The sequence below is a fragment of the Macaca fascicularis genome, chromosome 2 (genome assembly GCF_037993035.2).
Source record: "Macaca fascicularis isolate 582-1 chromosome 2, T2T-MFA8v1.1".
Classification (NCBI taxonomy): domain Eukaryota; kingdom Metazoa; phylum Chordata; class Mammalia; order Primates; family Cercopithecidae; genus Macaca; species Macaca fascicularis.
This window is the reverse complement of record NC_088376.1, coordinates 9,905,566-9,924,510: the sequence shown is the minus strand read 5'-3', so window position 1 is coordinate 9,924,510 and position 18,945 is coordinate 9,905,566. Positions and strand designations below refer to the sequence as shown.

Genomic DNA, 18,945 nt, shown 5'->3' with positions numbered 1-18,945 from the left:
CTCTTTCTTGGTGAAGACACACACACACACACACACACACACACACACACACACACACACACTATTTAAACATCCTAAAGTCTTTGAATTAAAGCATCAGGGCACAATTTTGGGAGCCATTGCTTTCTTCTAGGAAATATCTCACTGCTAGAGCTCTCTTTGGAGATGAGAACATTTTTCTCAACTTTCTTATGAATTCCGTTGTGTACGTGTGAGCATGTATCTGAATATTTTACGTATTATCACTATGTGTTTGAAAATAGCATATTTAGCTATATACATATTTATTTTTTCCTTTGCAATTTTACGTACCTAACATCACGGGAGGTGGAAGGGGTAAAGAATAGGAATTATTTTAAAGCATATTTATTTATGTTCTTCATGGTTCAAGAAAACTATGCCAACATTCTTCTGGCCCACATATTCAATTAAATACATAGTGAATCTTTTCTACTTACTGGATTATTTGGTGCTTCCAAGCATTTATTTTTGGCATTTCATTTCGTTTTTGTTTTTACAGGAATTTTTGAAGTTTTATTGTGATTTAACATTTTTATTTTGAAAATCAAGCACATTTTAAAAATTACTCTGCTGCAGCTGTAGTTTGCCCCCAAAAACAGATACTTCAAAAATCACATATTTTGTAAATGAAAATGCAGGTATAGAAATATACAGATTACTTATTTACCTATGATTTGTTATATGTATATAAATATATTTATGCAATCATCTATAAATACAGATATGCAAATAGATGTTATTTTTTAAGACTTGAATTTCTGTAGCAATCCTTTTTTTTATGTGGTATTTTTCCATTAGTCATTTTCTAAGCATCTTCAACTTGTAAAGCTCTGTGAGGTTAATGGGGGGAGGGTAGTATCCTAGGATGAATAGTATATGTCTCCCTGTCCCCCAGTCTGGTAGAGAAGCTATGCATAGTAGATTAGACCAAATAGATTTCTACATTTTCAATCAGAATTGGCTGTGCCCAGGAGGTAAGAACAGACAAGGTGCACCCCTGTGTGTCTGCCCTCTCTCTCAGAGCAGGCCCTCCACTTCCCTTTTGTTTAAGTTAGGATAGCATGTTACTATTCTTCATGACCAATGTCATGAAACTTTTCCTCTACGTTACTTCTTTTAGAAGTTTTAGTTTCAGGCCTTTTTCATTTTTAAATCATTAACCCAGTTTTAGTAAATGACGTCAGATAAGAGTCTAATATCATTCTTTTGTATGTGTACTTCTAGTTTCCCTAACATCATCTATTGAAGAAATTGTCCTTAACTATCATCTATTCTTTGCCCCCTCATCAAAAATCAATTGACTGTATATGTGTGGATATATTTCTGGACTCTCTGTTCTGTTCTTTTGGTCTGTATATCTTGTTTTTCTTGCCAGTATCTTACTGTTCTGATTACTCTAGCTTTGTGATATATTTTGAAATTAGGAATTGTAATGCCTTTGGCTTTGTTCTTGGCTTCCAGATCAATGTGGCTTTTTGTGGTCTTTTGTGGTTCCATGTGAATTTTAGAATTATTTTTTCTATGTATGTAAAACGTCATTTAGGTATTTAGATAGGGATCTCACTGAATCTATAGATAACTTTGGGTGGGATATACATTCTAACAATATTAATACTTTCAACCCATGAACACAGATGTTTATCCATTTGTTTCTGTCTTGTATAATTTCTTTCATCGATGTTTAATAGTTTTCAGTATATAATCTTTCTCCTCCTTAGATAACTGTTTTCTAAGATTTTTATGCTATTCTAAGTAGAATTTTTTCCTTTCTTTAATTTTCTGTTGTTCATTGGCAGTGCACAGATATGCAACTGATTTTTTTGCTTGTCTGTGAACTCTTTGAAGGCAAGATCATGCCTTATTTGTATTCTACATAGTAATACATAAATAATAATTAGCAGTTATTAATATTTTTCATTTATTTATTTTTATCGAGTGTCGTTCGCAGTAATTTTTGCTTTCTTTCTTTTTTTCCTATTCTTCTTAGAGCTCCACTGGTTCAACAGCCTCTCCTCCAGTTTCGACCCCAGTCACAGGACACAAGAGAATGGTCATCCCGAACCAACCCCCTCTAACAGCAACCAAAAAGTCTACATTGAAACCACAGCCTGCACCTCAGGCTGGACCCATCCCTGTGGCTCCAATCGGAACACTCAAACCCCAGCCTCAGCCAGTCCCAGCCTCCTACACCACAGCCTCCACTTCTTCAAGGCCTACCTTTAATGTGCAGGTGAAGTCAGCCCAGCCCAGCCCTCATTACATGGCTGCCCCTTCATCAGGACAAATTTACGGCTCAGGGCCCCAGGGCTATAACACTCAGCCAGTTCCCGTCTCTGGGCAGTGTCCACCTCCTTCAACACGGGGAGGCATGGATTATGCCTACATTCCGCCACCAGGACTTCAACCTGAGCCTGGGTATGGGTATACCCCCAACCAGGGACGCTATTATGAAGGCTACTATGCAGCAGGGCCAGGTTATGGGGGCAGAAATGACTCTGATCCTGCCTATGGTCAACAAGGTCACCCAAATACCTGGAAACGGGAACCAGGGTACACTCCTCCTGGAGCAGGGAACCAGAACCCTCCTGGGATGTATCCAGTCACTGGTCCCAAGAAGACCTATATCACAGATCCTGTTTCAGCCCCCTGTGCACCACCATTGCAGTCAAAGGTAAGAAACTCAGTAACATAATGAGGAGAATACAGGGGTGCCTATCTTAGTCTGCCTTCTCCAGGAAGCAAAGCCTAAGGCAAAAGTGTATGTGTTACTTTGATTTCACTAATAAATACAATCCCAGGGAAGGATGAGTGAAACCAGAGAGGAGAGAGAGAGACTATTTGGTGTATTACTAATATGGCCACTGTTTAGTATCAAATGGAATTGCTTGTTCAATCTTGAAGAATTATCTTCCAAAAGGCCACAGAAACTGTAGTATCTCAGGACAAAATGTTCTGACGGAGAGAGAGAAAATAATTTACTTTTCACATCCTTCCCTGTATTGGTTAAAGCTTCTCTCTATTGTGCAGAAACTTCCTATACACCTTGCATTTGTTTGGATATTAAATAGGTCTGTAGCATCTCAAGCCTCAGCAAGGGTAGCTATCTATAGGTGAGACATGTGGAGGGCAAAACTGAGTTGAACTGTTGTTAGGCTGTGGCCCTGTGAAGCGATTATAACTCCTGCAATGTTGGTACCACAGCGGCTGCTGGGGCAGAGCAAGTGGCCAAGGACCCAAGAGATGGGTGAGGCCAAGTGTGTCGAAGATAATGCAAGCACCTTGGATAGTTTCTCCTTTGAGAAGGGGCTGCAGTATGATGCAACTTGATTGGGACCCCTTATTTATTCATTTTACTAACCCTCCAGAAACAATCTTATTCTTCAGCCTTTAGCACTATTAAGCAATGTTTAAAAACTCCTTATAAGTGACAGTTACTTCTTATTTGATTTAATTGTCCGTATGTGAACCTTTGAAGTTAACACTCTCTGTTACTTCGTCTGAATAGGTAAGGTATAATACTACACAGGCCCACTCACCACAACTTCGATTTTTCATTAGTACTGGAACCAACACAATGTTGATTCCTCCCATTATAACCAGAGGAACCAATAAGAATAACTTAGAATGGGTGAAAATAGAGGAACTGGGCCAGTTTCCAGCCATTTGGGTTGGAAGAGTGCCCTTCTTTCTTTTCAGTTAGAACTGTGAGAAATCAGAAATTTGAGAGCCCCCAGTTAGCTAGAAGATCAATGGTAGTTTTGGGGGATGGATTGGGTAGAAGTTTGGACTGTATTTTTAAAAATTCTTTCCACATTTTTAACAAGATTGTCAATTTCATGACAGATCTATTCACATATTCAACATTATATCAAAAATTTCCTTATAGGGTGTTTACTAAACTGTTTTTCCTACAGGAAACTTGGCCGTATTAATGGTGTCCTATGTGAATTTCACGTTCTGGGGGGGAATAGAGCTCTTCCTGACAGTGTGGACTGTGAAGAGCGGGAGAAATCCTATAGCCTTATGTGTGACCACTGTATGAAATTGGCCAGCCATGATCCTTTTTCAATAGATAGATTCCAAATTAGAATTTTAAATGATTTTAAACATTACTCGGTTCCTGAAGTCTCTCTATGAAAAGAAATGTTATTACAGCTGTTTATTTCTTTTTAAAATAAATGTGTCCAAAATAGCCAGTCTGGACAGCCTTGCTCTTTGTTAATGTCACAGTATATTTGCATCAGTTCCTCCTGACCCAGACAAGGGGAGTCTGTTTTCAAAACAACCAGTTCAGAGAAACAGATTATTCAACTTAACCACACTTTTTGTTTTTAACAGTTGTTACAGATTTACCTAGGGAAGATTACAGTAAAATAAAACTTTAGGCCAGAACAATTGCCGTCAAGGTTTAAGTTCAAATAGATAGGCAATTTTGCCCTACCCAGAGCAGGGTGACTGAAAGGATGGCAGAGTGATGTTCCTGAAGGAATGACATGGTGTCTGCCTTGTTTGAGGATTGTGTTATCCCACATAGGAACCAGACATGAGAGAAAGCAAAACTGTGTGTCTTGACGAGACTCACCTGGTGAGAAGTACTGTGCTAGTCTTCAGATGCTGTTTTCTCACTAAGTCACTGGGTACTCTGGCCAACCTCTCTTCAGCATTTGGAACCCATCCATTGGTGTAGGAAAAAGAATTAACCCCCCCTGCTAGAACTGGATCTAAAATACTGGGTCCAGCCACTTCCTTAACATTTGGCCTGTCCTCACCAACCGACCCAGGCAGATGGAATGAATTTTTACAAACCACTCATCAGAAAACATGGAACTTTATTTGGCTTCTTATCTGAGCAAGGTAGTTATTCAAGATGTTCTATTAGATGATTACAGATTTGGGGTATCAGTAGATTTTATGTTATTTTTAAAATTTTTGATATATTTGTTTTTCAACAGTTTCATGTGTTTTCACATCATATTCGGTTGTGCATTTTAAAAATGAAAATCAAACCATGTACTTTTCACTCTGATTATTAAGAGTGGTTAGAGGTTGATATTTAGCCATCTGTCTGTCTGTGCTTTGGGAAAGGGGAAAGAGGCTGATGAAGCTATGGATAAATAAATTCTGGGCGCGTTGTGAGGGCATTGGCTGATGAAGGGGTGGGTTCCATCACAGTTGGCCTTTGAGCAAAACACTACAGTATTCTACTGCACCTGTGCACAGAGGACCCTATTGTCCTTATATTGACTGTTCGGCTTAATTATGTGACTACGGGCGTGAGAAATGAGCTCTGAATTCTTATCCCAGTTCTTTCCTTGACATTCCTCTTCCAGTTTGAGGAAAACCTCTAGACCTCTTTATGTCACGCTTCAAACCTCAGTAAAGTAGAACATCATCTTTACTAATTAATTAATGATTGCAAAAGACTTGGAAATTTCCAAGGGCTGAATAATTGCCAAGTGAAGACTGTTCAGCTTTCCACTGGCTTTCATTTATTTTTAAATTTTTTTAGTCACGGATGGAAAACTTACCCTCATGTCTGAAAACAATTATACTTTATTACCTTGAGTACTTCTGGGGAGTTTGGCATTTAACCCATTAAGGAAAAAGTTTAAAAGATGAAATAAATAAATCTCCCCTATATTTGAGATGAGCTGCTTTAGTTTTCCTGTATCAGGATGGTATAAAAAGAGGAATATGATATAGTAAAAAAGAGGAGAGACAAGATGGGGAAATGGAGAAAGGAAAGAAAGAATGAAAAGGAAGAAATGAAGAAAGGAAAGAGAGAATGAGAACCTGCAAGGCTTAGGGGATCATGATTGTATTTATGTTCCCATAATGCGCTGAGCAGTGAATTTGCATGCTGCAGTGGGCCACACTATTTCCTACACCATCTGAGCTGAGTTCCTTGGAAAATACTGTTATAAATAAGTCTTTATAAGGCAGAAATGTTCTCTTCTCATTGGAAATCCTCTTAAAGATGCAGTGGAATCTCTTCTCTTTGCCGATTTATAAAAGCTAATGTTAGCTACATCTTGCCATGTAGTTCACAGAACTCGTGTCCTGTGCGTTATATATATCCCTGTGAATTGGGATCCACGTGTTCTCCAGTATTTAGATAAGGTGGCTCAGCTTGAAAGTTCCAGAGCCAGGACCTGGAAGCTAGTCATAACTCTCAGGTCTAAAGTGACCAGGCAACTTTAGCCTCCACCTATCATAAAAACTCATCTCCATCAGCCTCAGCTGTTAAAGGGACAGGTATTTGCTACATAGTGTGGGGAAGTGCTGGGGCTGTGCATCCCAGGGAAGCTGGAGATTCTTGTCCCAATTAGTGTAGAGGTTATGTTAAATTCTGAAACTATCTACTATTAAAATTTCCTTGGAAAATATTCGAGGAAGATGAGACCTTGGAGGTCAACTAACCATCTTTCTGTAAATCTGAAAGTTTTTCTTTTCCAGAATAGAACAGATTGTTACTTTTCATTTGGATTTCAAGTTTGGAGCATATTTTATGGTTCAGAGAAGAGTATAGAGGTAATGAAGTGATCTTGGCCCACTGCAACCTCCACCTCCTGGGTTCAAGTGATTTTCCTGCCTCAACCTACCAAGTAGCTGGGATTACAGGCACCCGCCACCACGCTGGGCTAACTTTTTATATTTTTAGTAGAGACAGGGTTTCACCATGTTGGCCAGGCTGGTCTCAAACTCCTGACCCCAGGTGATCTACCTGCCTCGACCTCCCAAAGTGCTGGGATTATAGGTGTGAGCCACCACGCCCAGCCTATTTTAATTTTTGAAAGGAAAAAGTTATATACATTGGTTGCACTGTAAAGAATTGTTGGCATTTGGAGAGAGTTATCCCTATGGTTATCACTGTGTTTATTATCTCTCAATTCTAGGATCAGAGAAAGAAAATGGAAGAGATGGCCGGGCGCGGTGGCTCAAGCCTGTAATCCCAGCACTTTGGGAGGCCGAGACGGGCGGATCACGAGGTCAGGAGATCGAGACCATCCTGGCTAACACGGTGAAACCCCGTCTCTACTAAAAAATACAAAAAACTAGCCGGGCGAGGTGGCGGGCGCCTGTAGTCCCAGCTACTCGGGAGGCTGAGGCAGGAGAATGGCGTAAACCCGGGAGGCGGAGCTTGCAGTGAGCCGAGATCGCGCCACTGCACTCCAGCCTGGGTGACAGAGCCAGACTCCGTCTCAAAAAAAAAAAAAAAAAAAAAAAAAAAAAAGAAAATGGAAGAGATGATTAGGGTGGGCAGAGGAATGAACGCAGATAGATCCCTCAAGTCAGTAGCTAACACCAGAACACATGTGAAGATGAGAATGGTAGATATTGCTTGAGGCCAGTGACTGTAATATTAGTAATTCCTCTTTGTACAGCCTTTATAGTTTCCAGAGCACTTTGGGGAGCTCACAAAATCCATAATTATTAAGCCCAAGTAGAGGTCTTTGTCTCTCTTTTTCTGATGAGGGTTCAAAAGCCCAGTGATGAGAGCCACTCACTTAACGTCATATGTCAAATTCATCGGAGAGCCACAGCTCCAAGTCAGGTCTTCTAAAGATCGTTCCCATGCTTTGACCATGGCAAGTGACTGAATGTTGGTATGCTTTGGATGGCAGGGGCTCCTCATCAGCACCAGTGTACATGCCTCCACTGTGACCCATATTACACGTAGAGTTTAAAGTGGGCCTAGGCAGTCATCATGGCCTTTGGATAAGATCAGCAGTTGGAGAGGAAGCACCTATTAAATCCCTGCCTGGCACCCAGGCCTGGTGCCTTGAAGCTGTACTTCCCCATCCCCATCACCCAGATAAAATTTGTCCCAAGGTTTTTTCTACCTACACTAAGTACTTACTATGGCGTTCAGTCATCCCCATTTCTCACTTGAACCTTTGAAATGACTTCTTACTTAGAGTTTCCTCCCCCAGTCGTCTCCGTACCCATATATCCTACATGTAATACCAGATTAATCTGTCTATGGTACCTTATCATTAATTGCCTTTTGCAAAAACCTTAACAAGTTCCCAATTAGTTACAGAATACATTGAAACCCCAAACTGGATTTTCAGTTTTATCTCCCCCTTGTATCCTGGATTCCAGCTGATACATTACATTTTTAGTTAATTCTCATCTCTATGTCTTTGTTCACCAAGCTCCTTCTTCACAGTCCTTCCCCAAATAAAATCTACACATCTAAGAGTGACCCATTAAGACCCAGCTACAGTGTTAATTTCTCCCATAAGGCTTTCTCCTCTTCCTAAAATCTAGTTGTGTGTTATTTCACCCTCTCTTTTAGATGTTTTTACACTCTTACTGTACTAGAGTCATTTGTGTTCCTGTCTTCTATCAACCTGTGCCCAAGCATATATTAGACTAAGTTTTAGGAGATAGAGATGGTATATGAACAAACCCTGTGTCTCCTGGAGTAAGTAGCACAGAACCTAATATGTGGTTGTTGAATGAATATGTTTGAAGAAACTTTTTTTTTTTGTCCTTCTAAAATCAGGTCTAAATCTGCTTTAGAACTTAGCAGATTGCTCAGCAAAACACTGAAACCAAAATCTATTCCAGCTAAACAACTTACTTACCTCAGTAACATGAGAATTGTCACACGAGCAACTCAATATTCAAAGTAGCTAAATAATTTTTCAGATTCACTCTTGCTCTAATATTTTAAGTTTCTTTATATTATTTTTTGAAGAGTAGATGATTTTGGTGAAGGTCAGTTTCTCACTTTCATTTTCTATATTTTGTACTTTTTGTTTTTTAAGATGTTTTGTGCCTCGCTGCGATCACAAAGATTTTATTCTGTTTTATTTAAGATGAGTTACAACGTAAACTTAGGTTTGTGATTCAAGTTAATTTTTGTATATTGTGTGAGATGTGTCAAACTTCTTTTTTTTTTTTTTTGCATTGGACTATTCTAATTTTTTCCCACATGCTTTTTTGAAATCTCTTTTCTCCCCTTGAATTACCTGGATACCTTTGACAAAAGTCATTTGATGTCAAGAATGATATTTTCTAGATTTTCTTCTAGGATCTGTATAGTTTTAGGTTTTACATTTATGTCTTTAATTCATCAGGAGTTGATCATTGTATATGGTGAAAGGTAAGGGTTCAATTTCAATTTTCTGCATATGACTAGCCGGTTATCCCAGCAGCATTTATTGAATAGGGAGTTCTTTCTCCACAGCTTGTTTTTGTTGGCTTTGTTATAGATTAGATGATTGTAGGTGTGTGGCTTTATTTTTGAGTCCTTTGACTCTGACATCAGCCTAGTCAAAGACTTTATGACACACACTCCAAAAGCAATTGCAACAAAAACAAAAATTGACAAGTGAGACCTAGTTAAAGAGCTGCATAGCAGAAGACACTGTCAACAGAGTGACAGACAGCCTATAGCATGGGAGAAAACATTTGCAAACTACGCATCTGACAAAAGTCTAGTAGCCAGAATCTATAAGGAACTCAAACAAATCAACAAGCAGCAAACAACCAGCCCCATTAAAAAGTGAGTGAAGGACATGAACAGTCACTTTTGAAAAGAAGACATACAAGCAGCCAACAACCATAAGGAAAAGTGCTCAACGTCACTAGTCATTAGGTAAATGCAAATCAAAGTCACAATGAGAGAGTATCTCACACCAGTCAGAATGGCTATTGTTAAAATTTTTTTTTTTAAATAACAAATTCTGGTAAGGTTGTGGAGAAGAGGGAACACTTAAGACACTGCTGGTTGGAATGTAAATTAGTTAAGCCACCGTGGAAAACAGTCTGGAGTTTCTCAAAGAACTTAAAATAAACTTACCATTTGACTCAGCAATTCCACTACTGGGTATATATCCAAAGTAATGTAAATCATTCTGCCATAAAGACATGTGAATGTCTATGTTCATCGTAGCACTATTCGCCATAGCAAAGACATGGAATCAACCTAGATGTCTGTCAATGGTAGACTGGATTTTAAAAAGTGTGGTGCATATACAACATGGAATACTACGCAGCCATAAATAAGGAGGAGATCATGGCCTTTGAAGCAACATGTATAGAGCTGGAGCTCGTAATCCTAATCTAATTAATTTAGGAATGGAAAACCAAATACCACATGTTCTCATTTAGAAGTGCTAGCTAAACATTGAGTACACACGGACACAAAGGAGGGAACAGTAGACACTGGCACCTATTTGAGGGTGGAGAGTGGGAGGAGGATGAGGATTGAAAAATGACCTATCAGGTAGTATGCTGATTAACTGGTTGACAAAATTATCTGTACACCAAACCCCCGGGATGTGCAATTTACCTATGTAATAAACCTGCACATATATCCCTTGAACCTAAAATAAAAGTTGGAAAGAGAAAAAAACATCAATTTGGCTATATATCCATATATGTTTGGGCCTTGCTAGACTCTATTCTTTTCCATTAATTTATATATCTCTCCGTATGCCAATGCCACACTGTCTTGATCACTTTTTTTTTTTTTAAGTTCCAGGATACATGTACAAAATGTGAAGGTTTGTTACATAGGTATATGTGTGCTATGGTGGTTTGCTGCCCCTGTTGACCCACCTCTAGCTTCCCTCCCTTCATCCCCCACCCCCTAAGAGACCCCAGTGTGTGATAGTCCCTTCCCTGTGTCCATATATTCTTATTGTTCAACTCTCACCTACGAGTAAGAACATAGAGTGTTTGGTTTTCTGTTCCTGTGTTAGTTTGCTGAGACTGAGGGCTTCCCACTTCATCCACTTCCCACTTCAAAACATGAACCCACCCTTTTTTATGGCTGCATAGTATTCCATGGTGTAAATGTGCCATATTTTCTTTATCCAATCTATCATTGATGGGCATTTGTGTTGGTTCCAAGTCTTTGCTATTGTAAATAGTGCTGCATTAAAAATACATGTGCATGTGTCTTTATAGTAGAATTATTTATAATCGTTTGGGTATATACCCAGTAATGGGATCACTAGGTCAAATGGTATTTCTAGTTCTAGATCCTTGAGGATCACACTGTCTTCCACAATGGTTGAACTAATTTACATTCCCACCAATAGTGTAAAAGCTTTCCTATTTCTCCGCAGCCTCGCCAGCATCTGTTGTTTCCTGACTTTTTAACAGATGTCCTGTCATCAGATAGAACTTTTTTCCCCCACTTTTTAAAGTCAGCAAGGCTCATTGTTACAGCTCTGCTGTCTGCCCAGTTTGGTTACAACAGTTTTGCAAATCCTTTCCTATACCTTTCCAGCTGAAGATAAGCACTTCCTACTGTATTTCCAGAGCTTTCATCTATGTCTTGGTTTAAACATTTGCCTTTGTTTTAACCTTTTACCATTTCTGCTTTATACTGGTAGATAATCTCACCCCAAATACATAGACTATGAACTCCTTCGGAGCAAACTCATTTTTTTCTGTTGTTCTTTGTGTCTTTTTTTCCCTATCCACCTCCAAATCTTACCCCACGTTTCTGAAAATAGCACCCAAAGCAATACCTCTCACTTTGGAGAGTACTTAGTACATTTTTTAAAAGTGAATGTATTATACAGCCTGGGCCACCATAACAAAAATACATGGACTGAGTGGCTTAAATAACAGAGATTTCTTTTCTTATAGATTGAGGCTGGAAGTACGAGATCAGGGTGTTAGCACGGTGGGGTTCTGCTGAGGACTGTCTTCCTGCCTTACAGATAGCCACATTCTCACTGTGTCCTTACATGGTGTGTGGGGGGAGGGAGCAAGCCCGCTAAGTGTCTTTTCTTATAAGGTCACTAGTACCATTGTGAGGGCCCCATCCTTATGACCTCATCTAAGCTTAATTATTTCTCAAAGGTCCCATCTACACATACTATCACTTTGGGGTTAAGGCTTCAACATATAAATTTATAAATGGACTCAATTTACTCCATAGCAATAAATTAGGCCTTTTGGCTATAGATCTGTAAGTGCATAATTGGCACTGATTGATGGAATGCAGATCAGAATAGCCTATGTTACTAGAAACATATGTATGTAGAAACTACATGCTTAGTTATTTAACAGAGGTTTATTGAACTTTGTGCTGGCTTTGAAGAATTTTCCTAGACACTCAGTAGGGCCCTATTAGCATCTAAGACATTGTACAGCTCAGGTGCATTTTCCTTTAAGGATACATTTAACCTGCCAGATGTCATCTCATTTTTAAGACCAGAGAAAAAGAGAGCAGCATCTGTTGTTTCTTGACTTTTTAATAATAGCCATTCTGACTGGCGTGAGAGATGGTATCTCATTGTTGTTTTGATTTGCATTCCTTTAATGATCAGTGATTTTGAGCTTTTTTCCATATGTTTATTGACCTCATAAATGTCTTATTTTGAGAAGTGTCTGTTCATATCCTTTGCCTGCTTTTTGATGAGGTTTCTTTTTTTGTTTCTTGTAAATTTGTTTAAGTTCCTTGTATATTCTCGATATTAGACCTGTGTCAGATGGGTAGATCACAAAAATTTTCTCCCATTCTGTAGGTTGCTTATTCACTCTGATGATAGTTTCTTTTGCAAAAGCTCTGTAGTTTAATTAGATCTCATTTGTCCATTTTGGCTTTTGTTGCAATTGCTTTTGGCGTTTTCATCATGAAGCTGTTGCCTGTGCCTGTGTCCTGAATGGTGTTGCCTAGGTTTTCATCTAGGGTTTTTATGCTTCCTTTTGGGTTTTACATTTAAGTATTTAATCCATCTTGAGTTAATTTTTGTATAAGGTATAAGGAAGTGGTCTGGTTTTAGTTTTCTGCATACGGCTAGCCAGTTTTTCTCGCACCATTTATTGAATAGGAAATCCTTTCCCCTTTGCTTGTTTTTGTCAGGTTTGTTGAAGATCAGATGTTTGCAGATGTGTGGTGTAATTTCTGAGGTCTCTGTTCTGTTTTATTGGTCTATATGTCAGTTTTGGTACCAGTGCCATGCTGTTTTGGTTACTGTAGCCTTGTGGTATAGTTTGAAATCAGGTAGCATGATGCTTCCAGCTTGTTCTTTTTCTTAGGATTGCCTTGGCTATACAGGCTCTTTTTCATTTCTACAGGTTTTTTTTTTTTCATTTCCATATAAATTTTAGCATCAGTTTGTTGATGTCCACAAAATAGGCTGCTGTGATTTGGAGATTGCCTTGAATCTTTAGATCAATTTGAAAAGATCTGATACCTTAACAATACTGAGTTTTTCAATCCATGAAGATGGCCTATCTCTTAATTTATTTATGTCTTCTCTAATTTCTCTCATCTATATATCATAGTTTTGCATATATTTTGGTAAACTTATCCTTAAGAACTTCAAATTTCGGATGCTATTGTACATGGTATTTTAAAATTTGTTTATAATCATTTGTTATTAGCATATAGAAGAATAGATTTTTATATACTGCCTTTGTATCCTATAACTTGTTAAATGTAATAGTTGTACTAACTTCTTTAATAAGACTTCTTAGGCAATTCTACCTGATTATTTTATCTGAAAATTGTTGATGCAATTGTTTATTTCCTTTATGGATAAGTCTATTCATCAACATTTTATGTTTGAAAGATTTGCTTGCTGATTGAAAAAGAAACAGTATCCTACAACTTTGAAGGAAATAAGTTGGAAAAAATAAGAAATCTTTATTCTCCACTTCCATAGGCTAGCCTAGTTAAACCATCAGACATAGAAGCGATTTTCAGAATCCCCATGAGTCATAACCCCTTACCCTTACAGATGAGAAAACTGAGGCCTGAAGAGTTACAATGACTTTCAGAGTTATGTAGTTAGTAAATGACCACATGTGAGTGCAAAATGTAACTCTTCTATTCTGCAATTCTTCTCTACATTGGTTAAGAATAGTTCAAGACAGGGGAGGTCAGAAGTAAGTAACCTTTAAAAGGTGTAATAATAACTATTGTCAGAATGATCTTATTTCCTATCTTTAGAACCCCATCATCAGTTTTGTAAGGCCATTTAATAATAGAAAATGGTTCCGATTCTAGTGCTCCCTATTCTGTCTCACAGCTGCTCCTGTGAAAACACTTGTTCGTAGGCTCCGTGTAATTTTGACTCAGCCCGTAATCTCTCTTTCCTGTTTTTAAACGTTATCATCAGAATGGATGTGCTGGTATACTAAGAAATGTCTGTGAATATTATTTATTTATTTTACTTATCTAATCATTTTCATAGATTCGATTGTTTAAAAATACCCCAGGTCTCAAATCCCTTTGGAAAGTTCAGCAAATCATTTTAACAGGGGATTCTGGCAATATGTAATTCTTTGTGTTTACAGTGAGAGAACTTCTATTTATCAGTGTTTTTTATTTGTTTTGTTTTACTTCAGTTCTAAGGAAAGCAGTTATTTTGCTTATTGACATATTGATATATTCCTTTGGGAATCTCATTTCTTTCTTGGCCAGCTACAAACACTCATAGTGTCCAATTTCAACAAGAGACTATAGTTATTCTCTTCTTCACCAAAGAAATGTGAACCATTATTGATAAATAATTTCTGGTGAATATTAAAGCTTTTAAATGTTTTGCACACAGATTGTTAGGAAGTGTCTTATAGTGAAAGACACATATTTTTACTACTATAGTATCAAAAGTGCCATTGTCCCACATACAAAGATTTGCTTGTTACTTTAGTTCTTTGATTTTCTGGAATACAGCAACCCCAACTTTTAGAAATACTCTTAACAAAGAATATGGTCTTTGATCTGTTTCATCTTTGGACTTCAGAGAATGATCTTCAAATAATACAGTTTGGTTTATTTCAGAAGGTTGCTTCCCTAAAATAAAATTTTGAAAATATGAGATAATAATATTTAAATTTTTTTCAATCACTTATAAAATGTACTAAACACTCTCATAAAAGAAAAACTCTATAACTTGTTCAGAGGCAACTTCTCTAGTATCCTACCAATACTGAATGCCTAAGGGAGGGTGAGAACTGATGTCACCTCACTGCCAGCCCAATGTTCTTTCCACTCTGTGAAACTTGCCTCCATTTATAGCTGTTTGTGTTTGTATATGTTACCTCTATTTTATGTAGAGTTGTCCAAACATAAAATATTCCTTGGGCACAGCAGTTTAGAGACTAAAACTTCTGAGTAGTATTTCTGGGACATAACATATATTTAACATTATTTGAAGCCCAAGATTCAGTCAACATTGCTATTAACAGTTAAGGAGTTGAAACTGTGCATACCCTAAATCTGAATTCAAGATAAGAGACCCCTTGTTATTCAGTCTTTATAAGTGTTTGGTATATTTATGCCGCCTCAAATATGACACCATCTTTTTTTTTAAATTCACATTTAGGGATGATTGTTAAAACAAGAAGGATAAGGTATAGGTGTGGTAGTGTTTTATTTATGGATTTATCAGTTAGCTGTTACTTATTTTTTGTGGTTCGTAATGCAATTTTAACATAAGTCTGAATAAGTTTACTATAGATGATATTAGTAGTCTTTACCAGAGAAAATCATGCTTTTTTATTTTTTTTCTTTTTCTTTGAGACAGAGTGTCACTCTTGTTGCCCAGGCTGGAGTACAGTGATGCAAACTGGGCTCACTGCAACCTCTGCCTGCCGGGTTCAAGCGATTCTCCTGCCTCAGCCTCCCAAGTAGTTGGGATTACAGGCATCTGCCACCAGGCCCGGCTAATTTTTGTATTTTTAATAGAGAGGGGGTTTTACCATGTTGGCTAGACTGGTCTCGAACTCCTGACCTCAGGTTATCCACCCACCTTGGCCCCCCAAAGTACTGGGGTTGCAGGCATGAGCCACTGCGCCCAGCCAGAAACCATGCTTTTTAATCCTCCTGCCCACCCCATCCACAGCACACAAAATATTAGTTAAGGAAGCTACCAGAAGACAACTGAGGCTGGTGGTCTCTGCAGGGGCAGAAAAATGGGAACTGGAGAGGAGTTCAGGAAGGCAGCCCAGAGAATATGAAGTAGGACCCAGCACAGGACAGCCTGTGGGCCAAATGTCACTTCCCACCTGATTTTGTAAATAATATTTTCTTGAAATACAGCCATGCTAGCTTCATTCCATATTACCAATGGCTGCTCTCAGACTACAACAGTAGAGCTGAGAAGATGCAACAGAGACCGTATGGCCTACAGATACTAAAACATTTTCTGTATGTCTCTTTACAGAAAAACATTGTTGACTGCTGGTCAAAAATATGGGAAGAACTTCATGAAATTTAGATTCTTATTAAAAGTTCTTGAATATCCCTGAACTATTTAATATTATTTCTTGTCCAGCAGATCCTGAATCTTAAATTAAAAGTTGTTGTGACAGGCCGGGCACAATGACTCATACCTGTAATCCCAGCACTTTGGGAGGCCGAGGCGGGCTGATCACCTGAGGTCAGGAGTTTGAAAGCAACCTAACCAACATGGAGAAACCCCGTCTCTACTGAAAATACAAAATTAGCTGGGCGTGGTGGCGCATGCCTATAATTCCAGGTACAAGGGAGGCTGAGGCAGGAGAATTGCTTGAACCCGGGAGGCGGAGGTTGCGGTGAGCCGAAATTGCGCCATTGCATTCCAGCCTGGGCAACAACAGTGAAACTTCCGTCTAAAAAACAAAAACAAACAAACAAACAAAAGAAGTTGTTATGACAGTAAGTGGAAATTTTTAGGGAAAGAAGAACAGAATATCACAATCAACAATTAACGTGCTGTGTGCAGAATAGGTTCTATATCCCTCCTTTTTTTCCCACCCTAGTAAACTCTTATTTAAACTTCAAGATCTATCTCTAATATTAACTTTTGAAGAAGTTTGACCATTCTTCCAGTTCTCACATACTGTTAGTTTATCGTTTCTCATTCATTTACTACAATATGCACCTCATTCAGTATTTTTATATAACATTTTTAAGACAATTTGCATGCAATATAATTCACCCATTTAAATACACAATTAAATTATTTTAGTACATTCACAGTATATTTTACTGTATTCTTAAATATAGTATATGTGCAATCATTATCACAATCAATTTCTTTACACCAGGAAGAAACTCATACCAATGAGCGGTGACTTTTCTTTTTCCTCAAACCCTCTAAGTCCAGGTAACCATGAATTTAATATCTGTATCTATAGATTTTACAATTTTGGACATTTAGAATAATACAATACATAGTCTTTTTTTCAAATTCTGTTCATGTTAGAGCATATGTGATTGCTGTATTCCTTTTTATTGCTGAATAATATTCCATTGTATGAATACATCACATTATATTTATAGTTTCATCAATTGATGGGCATTTGAGGTTTTTCTATCTTTTGGCTATTATAAATAATGCTTCTATCAATATATGAGTAGACATATGTTTTCAGTTTTCTGGGGTATACACCTAACAGTGGGATTGCTGGGACACATGGTAATTTAATGTTCAACATTTTGAGGAACTGCTGACATGCTTTCCAACGGGGCTACCCCATTGTCCATTCCCACCTGCAGGGTATGAGGATCTCATTTTGTCTGCAACCTCCCACCGCATTTGATTTTATTCGTATTATGTGTCTATCTTTCAAATACAAATCCATGTTCTTCAAGAGTGGAAACCATGTCTGCTTCAGTTTTGTTTCTGTATGCCTAACATAGTACATTGCATGCATCAGGCACTCATGAATAAATGAAAGAGTCAACCAGCAAGTGAAATAACATCTGCTGAATTGACATGGAACCACACAGAGTTCCTTTTATCCGGAGTTGTTGGGTTGATGGATACAGAAAACCACCATGACACGTGTATATCTATGTTAACAAACCTGCACGTTCTGCACGTGTACCCCAGAACTTAAATTGTTTTAAAAAAGCAATTTTATTCCAAAAAAAAAAAAAAAAAGAGTTGTTTATGTGGGCTTAAATAGCTGTGCTTTTATAGATGTTCTTTTTTTTTTTAAATTTTAGCTTTTACTTTAGATACAGGGGATATATGTGTGGGATTGCTACATGGGTAATTGGACCCAGGTAGTAAGCATAATATCCAATAGGTAATTTTTCAGCCCATGCCCTCTCCCTTCCTCCCCATCTGGTAACCTGCAGTGTCTGCTATTCTCAAGTTCATGTCCATGTGTGCTCAGTGTTTAGCTTGCACTTATAAGTGAGAACATGTGGTATTTGGCTGTCTCTCCCTGCATCAATTTGCTTAGGATTATGGCCTCTAGCTCCATCTATGTTGCTGCAAAGGATATGATTTCATTACTTTTTATGACTGCACAGTATTTCATAGTGTGTATGTACCTCATTTTTTTAAATCTAGTCTACCATTTCCAGCTATGTTCTTCATCTTTCTACCATTCACATCCTAGTGTGTGTAACCAATAAATTAGTATTCTTTTTTTTTTTTTTTTTTGAGATGTGGTCTCATTCTGTCACCCAGTTTGGATTGCAGTGGTGCAGTCTTGGCTTACTGTAACCTCCACCTCTGGGTTCAAGTGATTCTCCTGCTTCAGCCTCCCAAGTAGCCGGGATTCCGGGCATGCACCACCACACCCAGCCAATTTTTGTATTTTTAGTAGAGATGAGGTTTCTCATTGTTAGCCAGGCTGGTTTCAAACTCCTGACCCCAGGTGATCCACCCGTTTTGGCCACCCAGAGTGCTGGGATTACAGGCTGGAATTACACCACTATTTTTCATGGCATTTTAGCAGTTAAAAACTGAATGCTCTAAAGTCAGGAGTGGCATGGGCACAGGTGAAAGATGAAAGTTTTATCTTTTTCTATTTCTATGATGAAATCAATTGGGTTAACAAGAGCATTCTTCTAAGCAGCTAGAGATCGTGCTGGTCTCATCCAGCCATCACCCAGATGGCAATACAACCAGTGAAAGGCAGATAATGGTATATGTGTTTGCAGACTTTATGTTCACACCAGTGTCACTCACCTTAACCTGGACTCTTCTCATCAGCTTGGTA

The 18,945-nt window shown here is 38.2% G+C and overlaps 1 protein-coding gene across 26 annotated transcripts in view; it reads left to right on the top strand.

Annotated features, from left to right (window-relative positions):
- The window catches only part of LPP (LIM domain containing preferred translocation partner in lipoma), a 724,989-nt gene that overhangs the window by 450,730 nt on the left and 255,314 nt on the right, over nucleotides 1-18,945 (top strand). For 23 of the 26 annotated variants that reach the window (XM_074030779.1, XM_065539344.2, XM_065539350.2 and 20 more), the window contains one exon: nucleotides 2,009-2,692. The exons of the other annotated variants lie outside the window; for them this stretch is intronic. In XM_074030779.1, coding sequence (XP_073886880.1) covers nucleotides 2,069-2,692 — 624 coding nt within the window. In that variant the 5' untranslated portion in view covers nucleotides 2,009-2,068. The remainder of the gene's footprint in view (nucleotides 1-2,008; nucleotides 2,693-18,945) is intronic. 26 annotated transcript variants of the gene reach the window in all.